This window comes from Melampsora larici-populina, assembly GCF_000204055.1.
Source record: "Melampsora larici-populina 98AG31 unplaced genomic scaffold MELLAscaffold_39, whole genome shotgun sequence".
In the NCBI taxonomy this organism is placed as follows: Eukaryota; Fungi; Basidiomycota; class Pucciniomycetes; order Pucciniales; family Melampsoraceae; genus Melampsora; species Melampsora laricis-populina.
Genome location: NW_006768803.1, coordinates 565,499 through 587,028, shown reverse-complemented (window position 1 = coordinate 587,028; position 21,530 = coordinate 565,499). Strand labels below are relative to the sequence as shown.

The following is a 21,530-nucleotide window of genomic DNA, read 5'->3' as shown; positions in this document are numbered from 1 at the left end:
GATTTCAAGGCCAACTTCATTTCGCGTCGTGTCGCTCGCTCGGCTGCTTGGAGGAGATACTTTGCGAGAAAGGCGAAAGAGATGGATTTAAAAGTGCTACCCCTCACTCCTGGATACAACGCAACCCGATGGAATGCCAAATTCGACTCCCTAAATTGTTTGGTCAAGGCGCAGAAGGTGAGTTTTGTTTACGCCGCAAATCTCAGGTATCTTTGCTTATGATCTAGATCGAAACCTTCCAAATCTTCAGGTGGTCAGCAAGCTTCTTGCCGAAGACCTGGAGCGTGTTCGAGCCAAGAAGCGCAGATCTAGATCATCCCAAAAACCCCGAGGTTACTTTCATGAAATATACTTTTCTCCCGATGATTGGAACTCGCTTGAGGAGTTGACCAACGAGCTGGCCGTGAGTGATGTTGAACTGTTTCTGCTTATTTTTATTTGGATTTGGAAACTTGAATGTGATTACTGACTATCAATGATGTTGTGAACAGCCTTTCCTGGATCTCACTAAGCGGATTGAGGGCGATGGCCCAACTGGCTCCATGGTTATCGCCGAGTTCTACGCTCTCAAGGCTCACCTTGACAGCCGAGCAAAAGAACTTCAAATGGGAGAAGCTCTGTTACCTATGATCACATCGATGCAAGCCCGAGTCGACAAATACCTCGAAGAAGCCATGAACTGTGATACAACAGTCATGGCTTCCATTCTCAACCCGTTCTTTCGCCTGCAGATCTTTGAGCAAGGTTTTGGACAAGAACACCCCTACACCATCCGTGCACGAAATCTCTTTCAACGAACTTTTGACAAGCGTAAGAAGGAATTAGATTCCAAATCCAGCACTAAAGAAGTTTCAGTAGAAAAAACTGCTCCTGCAGCATCGACCTCAAAGTCAAACGAAACAGGAGTTAACAGTGTATTCCAACTCTTCAAATCTCGTGATCCTGAAGTGCAGCGCGACGAGGTTGCTGCCTACCTGAAGGGGACTCATCCGATGGCTTCTGCGGACAATGCAAGAGAATGCAAAGCGATTTTACCATGGTGGAGTGTAAGTGGTCCTTCATATTGTTGATCACTATTCTCTTGGTTATCAATTGGCATATTGATTTACTCATACCCCATAGGTGAACTCCAACGTATTCCCAGTATTGGCGTCTTTGGCGCGTGACTATTTGAGTCTCTCGGCCAGTTCTGCAATTGTCGAACGGACTTTCTCAGCAGCGGCCGACATTTGTTCGTCTGACCGTGTCCGTCTGGTTCCTCGAACGATCGAGTACAATGTAGGATCCCGCCTGTGGATTCGCCAAGGGGTTCCTCTCGCACATAAGTACACCAAAGTAAATGGTGTAATTGAATCATTTGGGGGAAGAAACGGTATTGGCAAGGGCAAGTAGCTGAATGCCAAATGAGTTGATAAAAAAAGGTTTGATTTTTGTTTTTCTTATTTCAAGTACAAGTGGCAGAAGTAAAAAAAGTACAAAACACGCGTTGTAGTAGGTTAGTTTACTGCCCCTTGATAAAACAAGTCTGAATATGTCTTCCTGCATGCGTTGCGTCGTTGCGTCTTGCGCAACGGCCGCAAAACCGTTGCACGCTGTCAGCAACGCAACGGCGCCTACAGTTGCCAGTTGCGTTGTCCTTACATGCCCCAAAAAAAAACCGCTGCGTTGTTGCGCAACCCCCCGTTGCCAACAACGCAGCGCAGCGGCCCAACGTTGCTTGAACCACCGGATCCTCAACCGAGTCTGGAAATTGAAAATGTCACGCCTACTGCTTCAGGATGAGCCCCGGCTCCGGCGGAGGCGGAGATCCCCGGTCTACCGTACCGTCGATACGGTAGCCGGGCTAGAGCTCTGAGAACCCCGACACCGACCCGGCTCCGTCGGATCGGGGTCCGGCCTGAGGTATCAAGATCCCCGATTTTTCTCGGAGAACCGAGAAACCGTACATAGATTATGAACAGTTATGATACATATTCAAGCAAGGATGGGTGAACAAGCAGTTGATACATACAAGGAAGTGATTAACAGTGTTCAAAGAGAGTTATGAATTGAGATAATAAAAACAATAAAGAGTTAGAAATCGAGATAATAAAAACGATAAAGAGTTAGAAATCGAGATGACAAAAGAATCATGATCAATAGTTGAGGGAAAGGTGAGGAGATGAAACTGAATAGATAGACATCATTCAATCACAGCTATAGGTTCTGCCTGTGAACCAGGTGATACATACAAAGGACCAAAAACTCGATACCATTCCTTGAGACACAGTAGTGCTTCTACACTCAAGTCGGAGAGCTTGTTTCTCTGAGGAGTCAAAATCACCTTTGTTTTCGAAAAGGCACCTTCAGACGGGCAACTAGTAGCAGGGATGGCCAGGTATTTCTGGGCCATCTCACTCAAGATAGGGTAGCTTGTAACTTTGCTTTTCCAGTAAAGCAGGATGTCGGCATCTGCGGGCTCAACCAGATCACTTAGATATCGGCCAAGCTCGCTGTCAAATGAAGCCGGCCCTGTGTTTGTCCCATAGATCTCAGCCCCAAAGTAGGATTGACTGGTGCTCTTGGTAGCTTGACGTGCGTCGGGATCAGGTGATTTAAACTTCAAGGCTTCGGCACAGAAGATTTCTTTCAGCTTTGTAGGAGATGTGGCATAACGATTAAAGATATTGGATTTGGCCTGTTGTAGAAGATTAAGAGAGATGATGATGTTAGTCAGGTTAAACACAGGCAGGATACATTAAGTCTAGGTAGTAGCAACCACACCTCAAAGAATGTCATCTTGAGTCGAGGATCCAGTATAGTAGCACATATAGCACCGGGTTTGAATAAAACGTTCTTGAAATAGGTCTCGAGCTTTTCAACCATCTCTCGAGCGGCAGGAATCAAGTGGTTATTGTCATAAGTTGTCATAACCTGAATGTACATACAATTAAACAAATAAGCTTTTTGTATTCTTCCAATCATGAAGGTTAAGAACTCCAGGACTCACGTTGTTTAATCGACCCATCACTGCAATATAGATTGGTATCACAGTGTGTAGTGTAGGAAACTTTGATCGACAAAGCTCATTTGTAGCTTCGGAGAGCGGCTCCAAAAAATTGCACATTTGCTCGACATAAGTCCACTCGATATCTGAGAGCTGAAATTTGGTAGCACCAGGACGTTCACAGAACTGTTGGACAGCTTTTCGGAGGCGGAGAAGGCGTCTAAACATCAGGTAAGTCGAGTTCCAGCGAGTTTCAACGTCAGGGGTCAGAGCTACAGCAGTTCCCTTGGAGATCGGATCGATTTCATCTATATTCTCGGTTGGCTCGGGAAGGAGGGAACCAAGTGCAGAGTTCACCTCAGCTTCATCTGCTAACCCTTGATTAGCTGGATCAGTTGAATTAAGAGCAAGACTTCGTAGTAGTGTAACAGTCTTTCCAAAGGCCTCCGATCTCTGTGGACTGCTACGTACCCAGATCACAAGGCCGTGACATCTTGACCTGATTGTTGAAAGGTTTGCTGTGCGAGAATCAGCAGGATCAACCAGATTGGCTAGGCCCATCGGTCCGCTGGAGGTATCTGAGTGACCAACAAGCTCATCTTCAACAACTCCAAATACATCGAGACCTTTGTGAGCAGCAAGATTAATGACATGTGCGACACAACCATAGAGCGACTCGTTAGGATCAAAGTCTTCAATTTCGGGAGCTTCGTGTATGAGTTTTGCAATCTTGTTATTCTTGCTTTCGTTATCAGCAGTGATTGTTGATAGTGCATTGACAATGTTGTACTTCTTCAAGTAATCTACAAACAGATCAGCATAATTAGAAGCCACATGACGCCCTGCATTCAGTTTTGGATGGGATTGAAAGATGTTAGCCTAGTGAGGTTTGCTGGAGAGTAAGACAATACCTGAAGATAACTCACCTGAAACACGGGGGATACCAATGGTCAGTGACTTAAGCTCAAAGTTGTCTGTGATGAAATGAGCTGTGATCGACATGTAAGACCGTTGATTAGGTGATGTCCAACCGTCTTGTGTAAAGGAGATATACTTCGCTTTGCTGAATACACTATTCTTGATGTAGTTCTGGTAGAAGTGAAAGATCGAAATTGTATGTCTGGCTATGGTGTGACGTTTCACCATCATTCCTGCTGTCTGAGAATTACAAAGCTTCAAAAGATCTTTGAAAGATCGACGGTTTATCAAAGAGAAAGGCAGGTCGGCTTCAGCCATGAAATAAGATATCGCCGTCTTGAGAGATTCAACATTCAGTGAAACCTGTTCAAACAAAAGATTCAACACAATCGTGAGTCTCAAGAAATAACACAATTGATTAGATCACAAAAGTCTTACCACGTGCTGAGTCTTGATTCTCTTGAAGGACCCCTCCAGGGTTACTTGACTTGACTGCTCCACCAGCTTTGGGTTGTACAATCCATGCAGTCTCTGAAGATGGTCTGACATTGCCTTTGTACTAGAAGTCTTGTCGCGGGCAAGGGACCTTCCACAAATCTTTCCACTAGATAACACTACTGAACACACTGTCTTATCGCCTTGGATGGTGAAATGGCACCATACATACGAAGACTTGCCACGCTTTGCTACAGTGTCTTGAGACAAGGAGTGAGGAGAATCAGAAGCCATTTATCTAAGAACACTGTATTATTGAACTAGTGAGGAGAATGTGATGGTAGGTAATATCTGAAAAGTGTTGAGAGCAAAGAAAAAGAACAAATAATGAGGATGATGGATGATGGATGATGGATTTAAAATGGTAATATGAAAACTAATTGGCTAGCAAGATGAGACAAAGTGAGACAGACAAGCGCTGAAAGGAAGAAGATACACAACAGATTGCTTTTATGAGCGTAATTCAATCACGTTACTTGTGATGAAGTAGCACTGGGCAGCTCACAATTAATCTTTTAGGGTGAATGTATGTCCAGGAAAGTCTTAGGTTCAATAGAAACCCAAACAGTGAGCAGCAATAGCTTCCTTTTATGAGCTTATTTGGAGCAAATTGCTTGTGAGTATGTTTATACATGCATGATCAGCCATGGGTAGCAGCGGGCACTTCACCAATCAAGCTTTTCATGTTGAAATATTTCCAGGAAAAGGTCAGTCCAATCGAGAACTCGCGGGGACTTGACGGAGAACCGACATATCGGTAGGGCACCGTTTTCTCGGTGGCGGGGACCGGTCTACGTGTCCGGGGAGGAGTCCCCGTTGAGGCGGGTTCGGGCCGGAAGCCGGGCAGGGCTCTTAGATTTTGCTCGGTGGGTCGTTCTGGCCGGTCCCCGAGCCCGACTGCCCGGGGCTCATCCTGAGGCATGACCCTCCCTAAGACGAGCTGTCTATTCAAAATTTCCCCCCCCACCTCAGCCAAAAGCCTATGGCAGAACGCTTCTGGATAGCCAGATATACCTTTCACAGGTTGCTCTCGCTCTGGTTTTGGTGAAATCATCTGACAGTCGGGTCTCTTGGGCTTGTAGGAGTAATCCTGACACCTCCTGTTTGCATAAATCGCTTCGGTCGACTTCCAGGGGATTCATGCGCTTATTGAGGTGGCTAAATCCTCTGTCGGTCGAAACCTCGCCCAGTCCCTAATGACGAGTCCGCTGGGATATCCTCTAGATTAAAGAACATCTAAATAGGAAATTATAAATACGTCACATAGACGTATTCGTACATTTCATTACTAATCCCAGCGGATTCCGCATTGGTTATTAGAATCCTGGAGGTGCGTGTTCATGGACTACGGCATCTCTCCTTGCGTGCCTCATACGAGCGCCCACAATACACAGCGTAATCACATGACTTGATAGCGATATCATTCTCGACTATAATCCCAATACCTCTTGATACCAACTCACCACTTCGAATCAACCAATCATCACTATAACAGCAAGTGTGCTGGATTCCTGAGTGCCACAGGATCCAGTACTATTGCGACCTATGATGGTTTCAACTGGTACGAATATGGCCATCTTTAGGACAAGATGTGAAGCTCCACTTCACTGTGCCGAAGCCATCAAAGCAAATCAACGATCGAATACCTTCTCACTTTACCAATCCAAGGACGTATCATTATTCATTTTCAAACAATGTCAAATGGTTCACAATCTGATTCAAGATTACTTTGATCAAAGAACTTTGTCATTGTCGATATACAAATGTCAAACAATCATCAACAGCTTCATCTCGATTCTGACATCAAATGTCAAACACGGCATTTTACATCCAAGGATTGTATTCTCCATGTCTGCCGATACTCTTACACATCCTCAAGACGATCTTTGTGACATCTTGACGCATATTCACCAACTGCTCGACATCCAGGAGCGATATGTCGCCCGCCACTCTCACCGCCATCAGTCAATTCGTATCGGTACTACCATCGACCAATGTCATGTTCTGAAAACTGGACCGGCCACCAAGAAGTGTCACTTGCTCTACTTACGTCATATCATCGGTCTTCATGATATGGTAATTCTTCGTTTCATGAATAACACACTTCAATCTTATGACAAAGAGGACGGTTCGACACATCGGTCAGATTATGTATGGTTCGACATATTGAAGCGTATTTTATGTTTTTCATGCTCTGCATCTCATGCCGAATCCAGGATCATTGAAGATAGGTAAGGATGTTATAATCCATGTTTCCTCATAATCGTACTTGGAGTCCACCAGATCAGCCTATATATATAGCTGGTATCACGTACTAGATACTAATTGCTGCTTTCCTTTTCACTCATTCCTAAATCATCGAATTTGCCTGAATCCTACTTGGCTATTTTGCAAAAAATTCATCGAAACACTTCAATAACTTGATATAATGCCTCCTAGACGACACCCTAAGGGTCCTGCTGTCCGTGCTGAGGCACTTGGCTCCGAAACCATGCTCCTAAATCGATTACCGCTGGAGTTTCCCCATAGTATAGGCCTTCAGGATGACCAGTGCGAGTCCTGTGGCGCATACCGCTGGAGGTTAGAGCGACGTGTTAAGGACGCCAACGCTACCACGACGTCTTACTCCAATTGTTGCCAACAAGGGTCAATTGAATTACCGATGAAGTATTTTCCGGAAGATGTAGGTCAACAGGTACCAGATTTCTTTCGAGCCCTCTTATCTGGCACAGACGAAGGTTAGTCATCTCACACACAATTTCCAACATCCTTCACTGACCCATTCTACTACCACAGTTTCGGTGTTGTTCAGATCAAAGATTCAAAAGTACAACAATGCTTTATCCTTCACCTCCCTCGGTGCGAACGTAGACAGGAGTGTGGCCGGTCAACTTGGCACCTACACCTTCAGGATCTCGGGACAGCTGTCACACAATATCGGATCCCTTATGCCTTTACCAGATAACAGCCCCGGTTTTGCACAAATTTTCATCTACGGTGGTGGAGGTCCAGAAGAAACCTTATTTCGAATTCAGCGCAGCCATAGTGAATTAGACCCTTGGATCTTATTTCAGTTCCAGCAATTCATGACTCGCCACAACCCCTATGCGCAAGTATTCCGTTCTGCTGCTCAGATTTGTAACAATGGTGATACACGTACACTCCGGATCAAAACTCTCTCAGCCCCCGGCACAGACCACCGCCGATACAATCGACCTACAGCCAACGAGGTTGCTGCCATAGTGGAGGGAGATGGCAACATAGGTGTGAAAGCGAGGGACATCGTTCTTGAGAGGCAGTCAGGTGATCTTCAAAGGATATCTGAGCTTCACACTGGCTATTTTGCTTTACGTTACCCGTTGCTTTTCCTTTACGGTTCCCAAATGTGGGATGAACACTATACCAATCCGACTGTAGCAAGTAAGTCACTTTCCTTAGCCTCATGTTCAATATATAAAATTGATGTATTTCACTGCGCAATTCAGACCCTGAAGGGGATTGTTCAAATCTCAAATGGTTTGCCTACTTACTTTTCAGACGACCACCTTTTTCTGTAATTCTTGCATCAGGACGTCTCTTTCAAGAATTCGCAGTCAATATGTACGTCTGTGTGGAACACTCAAGACTCCAGTTCCTTCGATACCACCAGAAGGAGATCAGGGCGGAGCTATACAATGGTGCTGTCGAAGCGTTAGGTAACGAACTTGAAGATGAAGTTGTAGGACGACACATAGTGCTACCTTCATCTTTTACTGGAGGTCCACGCCACATGCAGCAGCTCTACCAGGACTCAATGAGTCTCGTTGCTGAGTATGGACATCCCAGTCTCTTTATTACCATGACAGCTAATCCGGAATGGGACGAGATCACTCAAGCACTGGACGAAGGCCAAACAGCTCAAGACCGACCGGATCTCGTGGCCAGAGTCTTCTACATTAAATATCATGCCATGTTGGATGATGTGACTAAGTACGAACGTTTTGGAAAATTCGTGGCTTACGTTTATACAATCGAATTTCAGAAGCGTGGGCTTCCTCATGCACATCTCATTCTCTTCCTTGAACAAAACGATTGACCCACTACTCCCAGTCAAGTCGACTGTCTCATCAGCGCCCAGCTCCCCGATCCCAATACCGAGCCTGGAATCTTCAGGGCTGTCACCAAGTTCATGCTACACGGACCCTGCCAGGAGTACAAGTGCTGGAACGGATCCGAGTGCCGACTTGGTTACCCACGCCCTTTCCGTGCAACGACTGAACTCAACGATGATTCTTATCCCTCTTACAAAAGACCAGATAATGGACGTTACTTTATCAAAGGAGATTATCGCTACGACAATGGAAATGTGGTACCTCATAACCGTTACTTGCTACTAAAGTATGGTTGCCACATCAATGTCGAGGTTGCTCATAGCATAAGGGCAATCAAGTATTTGTTCAAATACATTCTCAAAGGACATGACCGTACTGTAGCAGGAGTTGAGGACCAGGACCAGCCGGACGAGATTCTAGCTTTTGTGAATGCTAGATACCTGTCCGCATGTGAGGGTAAGTCATAATCTTTTATATCTTGATTTGAACTATAGCATGTGTCTAACTCTTACATGAAATGTTTTTGTGTCTAGCTGTGTGGCGTCTCCTGAAGTATCCACTATCAGGAAGATATCCACCAGTTCAACGGCTCAGTCTCCATCTTGAGGGTAGCCAGACAATTTATTTTATGAATCAAGCAGGACTTTGTCAAGCTATGGATACCGGTCGGGCCGAGCGAACCACTCTGACCGAGTATTTCAGACTCTGCCGAGAAAATGCACCACTCAAGGACTCGGATGATACTGTCAGAAGCATTAAGTACCAAGAAATTACCAAGTATTTTGTATGGAACGAGAAGAAGAAACGACTCACTCCCCGACAGAATTCCCTCATTTCGATTGGCCAAGTTTACTTTGCAAATGTCAAGCGAGGAGATGTGTATTACCTCCGACTCTTACTCTCACACATACCCGGTCCAACTTCATTTCAGTATCTTCGAACAGTGGATGGAGTTGTTTTAGGCTCATTTCGTGAAGCAGCCGACAGATTGGGCCTCTTATTAGGCGATCATCATTATCACAAGAGCCTGATTGAAGCAGCCAGATGGAAGACTGGCCGTCAATTACGTCATATGTTTGCAATTATTCTTTGTCATAGTCCTCCAGCTGATCCCCTCCGGCTTTGGACCAACCACGTGATCAACTTATCTGATGACTGTGAACGGGAGATACGACGCTTGAACCCACATGTGGTTCCAAGCGAGGCTCATATCCAAAACTACTCACTTCACTTATTAGAGAGAGTCTTAATACAAATGGAAACTACTCTCAATGCCGTTGGATTGCAAGCAGTGGACCAGGCTTTACTTTTCGATCTCAGACTACCAGATGGCACTGGACCTAATCCTTGCAACCATGTCTCACCCGATGAAAGTTCTCAAAAGTACTTAGCTATGCTGGAAGCTTCGACCCGCGAGCAGAGTGCGGTAATCAACTCGGTCTGCAATGCAATCATATCGGCCGAACCTTATCTAGCATTTCTCGATGGACCTGGTGGAACAGGGAAGACTTTCACCCTTAACACCATTCTACATTTCTGTAACGGACATGGTATCAAGTTTCAGGCTGTCTCAGCGGCGGGTATTGCAGCTCTATTGTTGCTCCATGGCAGAACTGCTCATAGCGCTTTTAAGATACCTATTCCGATATATGAAGACTCAGTATGCGCCATCTCAGCCACCAAGGGGTTAGGACGCCACCTTCAGGAAGTCCAATTTATAGTCTGGGACGAAGTTGCAATGCAACATCGTCACGCAATTGAAGCTGTTGACCGTACCCTTCGTGATCTCACACAAATCGACCTGCCATTTGGCGGTAAAGTCGTATTGTTTGCCGGTGACTTCAGGCAAATTCTTCCTGTCGTTCGGCGTAGTAATCTATTGGAGCAAGCTTCAGCAACATTGAAGGCTTCTCATCTCTGGAGATTCGTCCATAGATTCGCACTTACAGTCAACATCCGACTTGGTGGTACCAATGCGCGTCCCAATCCTCATAACATGAACTTTGCAAATTGGCTTTTGGACTTGGGCTCCGGCCGTCTTCAGACTGCCGATTGTGAAACCATAGCCATCAAGCACTGCAATGTGACCGTTGTTCGTCCTCCATCACTTTGCGATCATCAACTCCTCAGTAATGAGTATGGCGCAGCAGCTAACCTGATCCAATATCAAGACTGGAGTGCTTTGACAAACCTTTACTCAAGCCGATGTATCATAACCCCTTTGAATTCAACCGTCCGACTGATTAACGACTTTGTCATGGATCAACTTCCGGGAGATTATCACATATCATCCTCAATCGATGAGATGGATCAGGCTTTCTTGGACCCTGTTACCCCTAACATCCTCAACTCTTTCGACTTTGCAGGCTTTCCAACTCATGTTATGAAACTCAAGGTGGGGGCTACAGTGATGCTTATACGGAACCTCAACCTAGGTGATGGACTGTGTAATGGAACAAGGCTACTGGTCACCCATTGCGAAACACATGCTCTCCAATGCCGTATCCTCAATGGAGAGATGATGGGCAACATAGTAAGTCTTCCCAAGATCAGGCTTCATCATGAAGGAAATTTAGATTGCCCTATCCCCTTTTATCGTTATCAATTCCCTATAATGCCTGCTTTCTGTACACCATGTAAATATCCGTGTAGCACGTCGACGTGCACACACGGAGAGTTTTGAAATAAATCTCAAAGTCTTTTGGTTGAAATGAGACTGAGATTACTGTTGAGCACCCTTTGTGCTTTGTGATTTGTTCAAAGGATTTTCATAATCCTTTGTTGTCAGCAGGGGTCAACTGCCTTTCAACCTCCCAGGTGATAAGGGGAAGATGCGCTTGATGTGGCACCTCTTTGATGGGTCGTTACAGGTTCTACGGAGAGGCTTTCGTGTGTGCACGTCAACGTGCTACACAGATATTTACATGGTGTGTATGACCATCAATAAGTCACAAGGTCAAAGTTTGCAAAGAGTCTCAGTTTTATTACCAAATCCTGTTTTTACACATGGTCAGTTGTATGTGGCTCTATCGCGTTGCACAAGTGCGGCGAATGTCCAAGTTTGTATTACATCAGAAACAGGTGCTGTTGCTACAAAGAATATTGTATACCACCCTATCCTTCGAGATTGACTTATGTTTGTAGCAGTCTTGATACATGAAATTCCCCAGATGTAACCTACTTACCCGCTATCAGCAAAGAAGTTTGTATATTTTGCACTTTGATTTCCCACTCTCCATGCTGAATTACAATGAGCTATTGCTTTGGGCCTCACCCTCGTGCAGTCCTGCAGCTTTGTTGCGCTTGACATGCCTGTATTTCACAGAATCCTCATTTTAACTTCAAGTTGTCCGCGGCGCCCGCCGCTAATTTCCTAGTTCTTAATAAAAGGGCAAAAGCAAAAGCAAAGAAGAAACGCTCAACTAGCAGTCTCAAGTACAACCAGAAAAGGAGTAAGAGCCGGGGGGAAATCAGAGCTCAAGTTAAACTCAAACGCGAGGCCGGAAACCATCCTGAGCGAAACGAATTAAGAAAAACAGTGTTCCGATCCCTGCGTCTCGAGCTTAGCAAGCGTTTTGGAATTCCTACGGACTTGCATTTGTACTTTTTAAAGAAATACAAACTCGGTTCTCTCCCTGAAAGAAATCGGCTAAAGATCAGTCATGGTAATTCGGTATTGCTTGACGCAGATACTTGGAAAATCCTTCAAGTGAACCGCTTTAGCCGTTTTTGTGAGATGGAAAATGAAAAGAGAGAAGATATGGAATTCGTGGTTCATACTTTATATCATCATGCATTGGCACGTGGAACAATTGAGCTTAATGGTTCAGTTCAGGGTCTGACGGATTGGGGGGAAATGAGATCTGCTGGTTTCAGACCGGGTTGCGACAAAGGGCGTAAAATGGGTTGAGTGAATTGGTCATTGAATTGATTTTTGTCCTCGGGCATAATACTAACATTTCTTAAATCATGTTGTGTAGGTGTGACGGCCTTGAATGCAAAAACTGGTAGAAGTGAAAAACTGATTTTGGAAGATCAAGAAAGAATGCTAGATCTTGCGTTGATCAATGAAACCCTAGCGGAGTGGATGTCAACCTTGTGCTTGCACGCTTTTAAATCAAACCGCGACCTGGCCATTAAGTACGAGATCCCATCTTTTTCGGACAAAGAATGGTCAAGTTCCCCAAATGCTAATGTATTTGCATCAAGCGTGGTGGTCACACGTGATGGATTCAACAATAATCCACATCGCGATCGAGACGTCAGTGCCTATACATATGCTTTGTTCTGTACAGTCAATCGAACTACGGGGGTGCTTCATCAGATCGAGACATCTGATTACCTGGGAGAGATAACTGGAACATGTTTAATTCTTGACGAGTATCATGCAGAGTTGGCTCTTGATTTGTGTGACGGAGTTGTGGAGAGTATATGGGCATCGGATGAAACTCATCATACCTGTCCTTTGATTACTTACGACGAAGGAGGTATCTCTATTTCTCCCAAAGATTCCCCAATCACACGGTTTGGATGTTCATTGCAAATCAACGAGGCCCTGCTCAATCGGATTGAAGGCTTGCTTGCAATGAAAGTAGGGAAATCGGCTGCAGAATGGGATGTGTACAAAAGAAAAGTGGTCAAGTGTTACCGACAGGAGATCGAGTTTAAGCGCAACAGGCTCTGACGTGCACATTATACACTTCATTGTCAGGATATTAGTGAATTGAATTTTGTTTTCTCAAGTTTTAGCATCCTCCTTAAAAATGAAACTGAAATGCAATTTAGACCATTATCTTTGGCCATGATTGATATTTTGAACATGCTTGGCAGATCAATCTCAGGGACTAAGCTGAAGCGGTAAGACAAGATCAAGTTTCAATTTGATATCTTTGCAAATAATGCCGCTGTTTGCTTGAACTTGTAATTTAGTCTTGAACCGCATCGCGTGATCGAAGAACAGGGAAGAAATATAAAAAATCAGACCCAGTACAAGACCATCAGTTGACAAGAAAACATCAAAAACGAAATTAACTGTAGGCCAATCTCGGAGATACACGCAATCGGTTATTGCAAAAGAGGAAACCATAACAAGGAACGACCTCAGTTTGAAATATAAAGTTTAACTCATAGTCTGCTCTTTAGTTTTGCGTTCAACGGGTTGGTAGCACAGCCTGGAATATCCACCACATAATGGACATGAATTGGACCACGTCGTTGGTACTCGACACCAATTGATAGAGATCTGGTACCCAAGTTTTGAGCATAGGGGTAAGGGAGCTGATTCATTATGTGGGGACTGAAAGGTAACGTGTGCGCTGCAAAACCCAAAGGCATCGATTAATGTGTTGAAATACGTAGGACCTCATAAAAAAACCTACAAATGAGGGCATTGTCACTAGCTCCAACACTAAAATTTATAACGATGATCAGCCCAAGCCAGTATTTGAATTTAAGGAATTCAAGGGAACGTACTTCGGTGAGGAGGAACCTGGGTAATCGAAATTGAAAGGGGGCGCAATTTCGGACAATGATTCCGCGTTCGAGCTGGATAAAGGTGTGTTGAAATCGACTTGCATAATTGAATGTGAGGCAAAGCATGTATTGAAATCGATGGTGTACCAATACCCCATCTCACCCCCACTTCCGCGAAGCTTAGTAAAGATTTCGATCAAGTTTTTATGTTTATTGTACATGTGACGTGCCGCTTCTGACCCGGGATTGGAAGAACATATATTTTTATCATCAAGAAGATTATGTAACGGTTTCATGGTTGGAGGTAACGTAATGAACCGAAAGACCAAATTGGTTGGAAAATTTGATTAGGGATTAATAACTTATATATTGTCTCTATTTTTTGGATTTTGTAAGTTAAAATCGAGGAATTGAAGGGCAACAGAACAGTCTCAGTGGCAAGCGCACCAACTAAAATAGGATGCGAAGGCAAGGTTACCTGTGAAATGGTTAATGTAGACACACTTTAAATTAATCGATGAGAGTTGATGGATTGCTAATGAACCGGTGACACAGAGTTGAAAACTGACTTTGCGCATGAGTTACTTTGGTTGACTTTGAGGACCCCAATCGCTTCCCTATGGAATTGGTAGTTCCGACATGAAAAAATTCGTCTTAGGAAAGGGACGCGTGAATATTCAACCGACTCGTAAACTGTCAATATCCACCAATCGAGGAAACCGTAAGCGAATCTCGTGTGTGGGCAACGTGGTGAATCAAGTTAACGCAATTGAGTATGTATTTCTCGTGTATATGAAAACAAGTCTCAGACAACTGAGTATAACCCGGAAACTACAGTCCGGATACTTTTAAACACTGAATTGAATCCCGCCAAACCCATAATAGGGTGGACATTTAGACAACTTCAATAATAAGGAGTAAGGAACGATGGGTTATGCGACCTTATTGCGCGGCAGCTGAGATTCGGAGACTAACAGGTATTGGTAAGCATCCAAAATTGGAATTGGTGCAAGCTATGGAATTTGAAACAATTATCTGACCTTGCCTATTTCTGTTTGTTCAATATCACAAAACTTGAAGCGTAATGCTTGTGACATGTGAATTGGACCCGAGTATGAAGTCAAGATGTATGTGAAAATGGATTTACGGTTGGATTGACAAATTGGCGGCCTGGTGTCTGATCCACTCGACCATTCATTATCAGACGAAATTATAGACGATCCCGAGTTCAATAACTGTGAATTGATGTACTTAACGATTGAAATGATCGGAAAGTTCGTTTACCCGAAGAAACTCAAGACGTTCAATCTTGTAACAAAGGATTTCCTTGGATAATGGAAAGAACTGCCTCGCTTGATAGCTGTTACCGAATAGTGAATTTCAGACGCCTGTTTCTGAGGATGATCAAGTTTCATACCTTGGGAAAGGAGAGTGTAGCTTTTGAGCGCCTGGGCCTGGGACGGAACTTTCCAAGGAGAACAATCTGCTTTGAAAACGCAATTTGATTAGGGAAACGGTGCATCTCCAGTGGTTATGTCTCAAGTTACCAAAATCGTTGATTTGTCCTAATCTCATTGGCTTATATTATTATTTTGTTATTGTTTATCAACAGTGCCAAGGCAATTCTATTCGAAGCACAAGTTTCATGCCTCGTCGCGTGGCAGTTCGACGACAGAACCACGGGCTCGCAATCCGAGCAGAAGAATTCGGATCTGAAGCCAATCTACGCCATTGGTTTCGAGGAGAAATACCTTTCACCTTGGGACCGCAGAACGACCGGTGCACTGGCTGTGGGGCATCAAGATGGAAAGCGGAGCGCAGAGTTAAGGATGTCAATGTGGTGTCAACCACGTTTCGAAATTGCTGCAACCATGGGCAAGTAGATTTGCCTCTGAGGTATTTTCCTGAGGATGTTGGGGAACAAGTCCCAGATTTTTACAAAGCTCTTTTGCATGGAACTGACGCCGGTACGTGGGAGCTTGTGTCTAACATGGAGGCATTTATTGATATTGTGTTTGCAGCTTCTAGGAGTTTCCGGGACAACATTCAGAAATATAACAATGGTTTGTCTTTCACGTCTCTTGGTGCAAAGATCGACGAGACTGTTTTAGGCCAACGGGGACACACCATCTTTCGAATCCAAGGGCAGATGTTCCACCGAATGGGATCGATGATGACATTGCCCGGCGGTCATCCTGGATTTGCTCAAATCTACATCTATGGAGGAGGCGGTGAAAATGAAGCTCGTCAAAGAATTGCCGCGACTAGAGTTGATCGTCTGGATCCTGAAATCATGCTACAACTACAAGAATTTATGTACGATGTCAATCCCTATGCCCAATTGTTCCGATCGGCTGCGGAGATTTGCAACGAGGAAGGCCCTGTTCGAACTTTAAGGCTCAACACACTTACAGTCCCTGGGACCGATCGTCGTCGATACAACCGTCCCACTGCGAACGAGGTCGCCGCGATAATCGAAGGAGATGGTGAGATTGGCCGGTGTGGACGCGACATCATTTTACGACGTCGATCGGGAGTGGTTGAGCCAATTTCCGAACTACACACGGCTTATTTCGCCCTTCGATATCCATTGTTGTTCCCTTATGGATCCCAAATGTGGCATGATAATTATACCCATCCAACAGAAGATGGTAAGGCGAATTCTGAATTTTAAAAAAATATTGAATATTAACTATTTGTTTTGAAATTAGACCCCGATGGTACGGTGACTTGCCTCAAGTGGTTCGCCTTCCTCCTATTTAAACGTCCAGCCTATTCGGTAATACTAGCTTCAGGACGGCTCTTTCAAGAATTTGTCGTAGATATGTATGTTTGTGTGGAACATGCTCGATTGAATTTTATTCGATTTCATCAACAAGAATTACGAGCGGAACTTTACAGCGGGATAGTGGAGGCCCTTGGTAATGAAGTCGAGGAAGAAGTCGTTGGTAGGCATGTGGTTTTACTGTCCACTTTCATTGGTGGTCCTCGTAACATGCAAGCTCTGTATCAGGATGCCATGAGCTTAGTGGCCGAATTTGGTCACCCAAGCCTATTCATAACGATGACGGCGAATCCACAATGGAGCGAAATCGTCGAAGCACTCGACGACGGGCAAATTGCAGAGGACCGACCCGATCTTGTGGCGCGAGCTTTCCACCTACGTTTCCATGCAATGCTTGCCGACGTCACAAAATGGGGACGCCTAGGTCAATTCACCGCCTATGTTTATTCCATCGAGTTTCAAAAACGAGGACTACCGCATGCGCATTTGATCTTATTCTTGGACGCAGAATCTAGGCCCTCGAGTCCCGAAATGGTTGATTGTTTAATTTCGGCACAACTCCCAGACCCTGACCAAGAACCTGATCTATTTCACCTGGTCTCACATCATATGTTGCACGGTCCCTGCCAAAGATACAAATGCTGGGATGGTAGAAGATGCAAGATTGGTTATCCGAAACCATTTTGCGAGACAACGACATTACCGGACAACAAGTACCCTACTTATAAACGGCCGTGCAATGGTCGATTTTCGGTAAACGGGGGAACGAGATTCGAGAATGGTAGTGTGGTACCATACAATAGGTATCTACTCTTAAAATATCAATGTCATATGAACGTAGAGGTTGCAGCCAGTCTACGAGCGGTGAAATATTTATTTAAATACATCCTCAAGGGCCACGATCGTACAATGGCGAATGTCGAGGAGACAGGAGATAGAGACGAAGTATTGGCATTTCTGAACGCACGCTTTCTCAGTGCACCTGAAGGTAAATATTTTACTTAATGACTAGAGGGAGAGGAAACTGATTTACTTTTATTAGCGGTATGGAGGCTTTTCCAATACGAACTTTTGGGTAGATATCCAGCTGTACAAAGACTCAATTTACATCTCGAGGACGCACAAACAGTTTATTACCTGGATGAAGCAGGACTTCGCAGAGCAATGGATACTGGCCGAGCCCAACGAACGACTCTGACAGAATTTTTTAGACTCTGTGCAGAGAATTGTAAACTACCTAGATCTCAGTTAACCATCCGTACGTTGAAGTACCAAGAAGTACCTAAATATTTCAGATGGGTAAAAACAACAAAAAGATTACAAGCGAGGAAAAACAAACTTCAATCTATAGGGCGGATCTACTACGCGGGAGTGAGACGGGGGGATGTTTACTACTTACGTTTATTGTTGCAACATGTACATGGCCCAACTTTGTTCAACGCACTTTGAACTGTTAATGGGATTGTCTACAATTCATTTCGTGAAGCTGCGGATCAACACGGTCTGTTATTGAACGACAGGCACTATCATCTATCTCTTACGGAAGCAGCTGTGTGGAAAACAGGCCACCAGCTACGGCAAATGCTTGCCATCATTCTATGTCACAGCGCACCGAGCAATCCCTTGCAGCTTTGGGCTGAGCATATTGTTCATTTATCAGATGATTGTGAAAGAAAACTCGCGGCATTAGTCCCTCATATACAACCAAGTATAAATCATATACAAAATTATGCGCTTTTTCTGCTTGAGAAAACCATCAACAGTATGGAAAGTAGTCTTGAAGCTGTGGGACTAATGCCAGTTGACCGCCAGTTGCTTCTAGAGCTCGACTTGCCCAATGGGGAGGATGGTAACCGAAGTCGGTTTGTGGATCCGAGTGAAAGTCGAAGAAAATACGAAGCGATGTCAGAAAAATTAACCAACGAACAACGAAATGTGGTAAATAATCTTTGTGAAGCGATCGAGGAGGACCAACCCTATTTAGGCTTCCTGGACGGACCCGGAGGTACGGGCAAAACATTTGTACTGAATACAATACTTCATTACTGCAATGGACACCATATCAAATTCCAAGCAGTTTCGGCCGCCGGAATCGCCTCGCTACTTCTTTTGCATGGACGTACAGCACACAGTACCTTCAAAATCCCAATTCCCATTTTCGACGATTCAGTATGTCCAGTCCATTCTCCACTTGCTCCTATGGCATGTGGGGGTGGACTCGAGAACGGGCCACGCCCGTTCTCCAACTGAGCTAGCATCACTGTCTTAGTGATGTGTGAGTGCTTGACTTCTTCGAGACGTCACCCTGATGAGCGTACTCCTTACATGATGTCAGGAGTGCGCGGGTTGGGGAAGTGAAGGGCCCCGGCCCGGGGTTGGTTTCTTTGAACCAACGGTTTGGTTCGTTTAAACCAAACGGCCCCGGCTGGAGTCCTCCATCCCGAGCCCGCCCCCCCCCCTGTCTGGTGTCTGGGTCTTTGGCCTTGTGTGTGGTCGATCACCCACTCCTCAGAAGCCTGGTCGGGCGTCCTGAGCCTCGGGCACACCCCCAAATACGCACACCAGGCCGGCATCTCACTTGCTCTGGGGTCTTCTCATTTCTTCTCAATACTTACCGTCGATCTCCTTCAACGCCACCTCTTATTGATTTTCCTCAATAAGGTTCTGAACTCTAATCAAGATCTCGTGTGGTCAGCGTCTTGCTGTGTTGGCGTCATGCCGTTGTGTTCACAAATCTCTATTTCGATTCTCAAAAATTCCCCCGTCTAACTGCCTCTCTTGTTCGTTCACACCAATTTAGAGTACCTCCATTTTCGTAGGCCAGTCCGGTTCATGTGTAGCGTCTAATAAGTTCACAGTATCCTCCAAATCCTCTTGATTGTACGCTTTAAGGTAATGTAGGTAAGTCAGAGACTTCCAACGACCTAGTTTGGCGATCTTCTCCATCGGTGTTTTTAAATTGAATCTCAGTGACGCTCCGCCAACTCGAAACGAATGGCCAGTCCATGTACCTAGGCTAGCTTTCCCCCAAATCTTTCCTACCCCGTTTACGAATCTGGTTTTCGTCAAGGGTCTAATTTCTCCCCGTTCCGTCGTCGCAAAGAGTATCGTGTCTGGGTCTCTTCCACTAGTCCTCTTCAACCAACGACGCAATGCTACCACGGGGTCTAGGATATGATACTGCTGTTGTAGGTGGATTATCTGAATCTCTCCCGGTTTGGCTGTCTTTGCCTTTCGTAAGTGTAGTCTAACGTAGATCCTTCCTTCTCTACCTCCGAATTCCACGTGTTTCCTCAACAGGGCCCCATTTTCGACTGATGTTCTGAGTAGCTCTCCGAGTCTCGCCATGCCCCAAAAAGCCACGAGACCGATTGTGCCTATGAGTTGATTCGTTTCGGAACCGTCGTATGTTGCTCGTAGGAGATCAAATAGTTGACGTATCTTAATGGGGTTCTTCTTTGTCACTAACACTCTTTCTTCTTCATCCCTCTTGGAAGCTGTTAATAGCGTCTTCACGACTTCCGAGTCGGCCGTTGGTCTAGATGTATGGCGGACGATATGCCACGCCCGTATGCCATCCAGGTATTTCTTGGTCGTGACTGACGAGATGGGGCGTGATGGTCCGTCGCTCTCTTTCCCACTACGGTCTCCTGCCCATGCTATGAAGTCGTAAATGTCTTCATCCGAGATCGGCTCGTCTGGATTAAACCCGACCGAGGTACGTTCTTTGAATTCGATGAATTTCGTCATCCCTGAACTATAACCAGCTAATGTGGATTGCGCCCAGCTTCCTGCAGCTGCATGTCAACCTGCTCTTGAAGCATTACGTGTTGCGTCGTCAAAGTGTTTTGGTAAGGACATCTGGGTTCTCGTTTGTGGTTGTCCGCGGGAGGGGTGGATCGGGATTTCACTCTTCTTGGATTACGAATCGTTCGAGGTCCCGTGGTACCCTTACGTGTATCATGTTTGATGCACGTTTCGACGAATCGTATCCTCTGGACAGGAGGTCGGCTGCATTGTCCTCCGACGTCACTCTCCTCACTTCGATGCACGATTGGTCTTCTATCAGTAGGTCCTGAATCTGTGAGTACTCCCTGTTCACCTGCTTATCTCTCGATTTGCCATTCCTTATTGCGAATTCTGTTACTGTATTATCTGTCAACATCAGAAATCTCCGCCCTTTTACTGACATCAACTGCCTCAGCATTAGGTAGCCCAGCCGGACTGCCACTGTCTCAGCCCAGGCTATGCCTCGCGTGTTATCCCGTGCCAGTTCTCTCCAGGCACTTCTAAGGCAAAATTTACACCATTTCTTTCCGATTATCACGCCGATATCGTATGATGTTGACGCATCGCCAACCCACCCGACGTTGATGATTTCGGAATTGATTATCAGTCGTCGCGTTTCCGCTGTACGTAATGCCTTGAGCCATTTTTGTAAGTCCTCTCGTACCGTGTCCGGGGTGTCTCTTAGTGCTGATTGGTGTTTCCACTCGGCCAGCCAGGCGTATATATCGACTGTGTTGCATCGCATTTGTGGCAAGACCATTGCTGTGTGGTTCAACCTGCCTGCCATGCGTTGAACTGGCTTGAAACGGTGGGATTTTTCTGCCAAGAATTTGGTGAGTTCGTTGATACGTTCTTCTAATTTCTCCCTTGGTAGCCTCACTGATTTGTCTGTACCGTTCCAGATGAATCCAAGATAGCGCTGCTCCTCCTGGAAGTCGCTTGCTTTTTCTACGTTTTCTACTACACCCATCTCTCGTGATAGCTTCGAGATGTC

The 21,530-nt window shown here is 45.2% G+C and overlaps 2 protein-coding genes across 2 annotated transcripts; one reads left to right on the top strand and one right to left on the bottom strand.

Moving 5' to 3' along the window:
* Positions 1-5,968: 5,968 nt before the first annotated feature.
* Positions 5,969-6,634, top strand: MELLADRAFT_66084 (uncharacterized protein; the record flags this gene model as incomplete). The annotated part of the gene is made up of 1 exon (XM_007413893.1): positions 5,969-6,634. The coding sequence occupies one exon, from the start codon at positions 5,969-5,971 to the stop codon at positions 6,632-6,634; it is 666 nt and encodes a 221-aa protein (XP_007413955.1).
* A 6,980-nt stretch (positions 6,635-13,614) lies between these two features.
* On the bottom strand, positions 13,615-14,258 carry MELLADRAFT_109843 (uncharacterized protein; the record flags this gene model as incomplete). Its single annotated transcript, XM_007413836.1, has 3 exons — positions 13,615-13,805; positions 13,869-13,897; positions 13,963-14,258. The coding sequence occupies 3 exons, from the start codon at positions 14,256-14,258 to the stop codon at positions 13,615-13,617; spliced, it is 516 nt and encodes a 171-aa protein (XP_007413898.1).
* Positions 14,259-21,530: the final 7,272 nt, after the last annotated feature.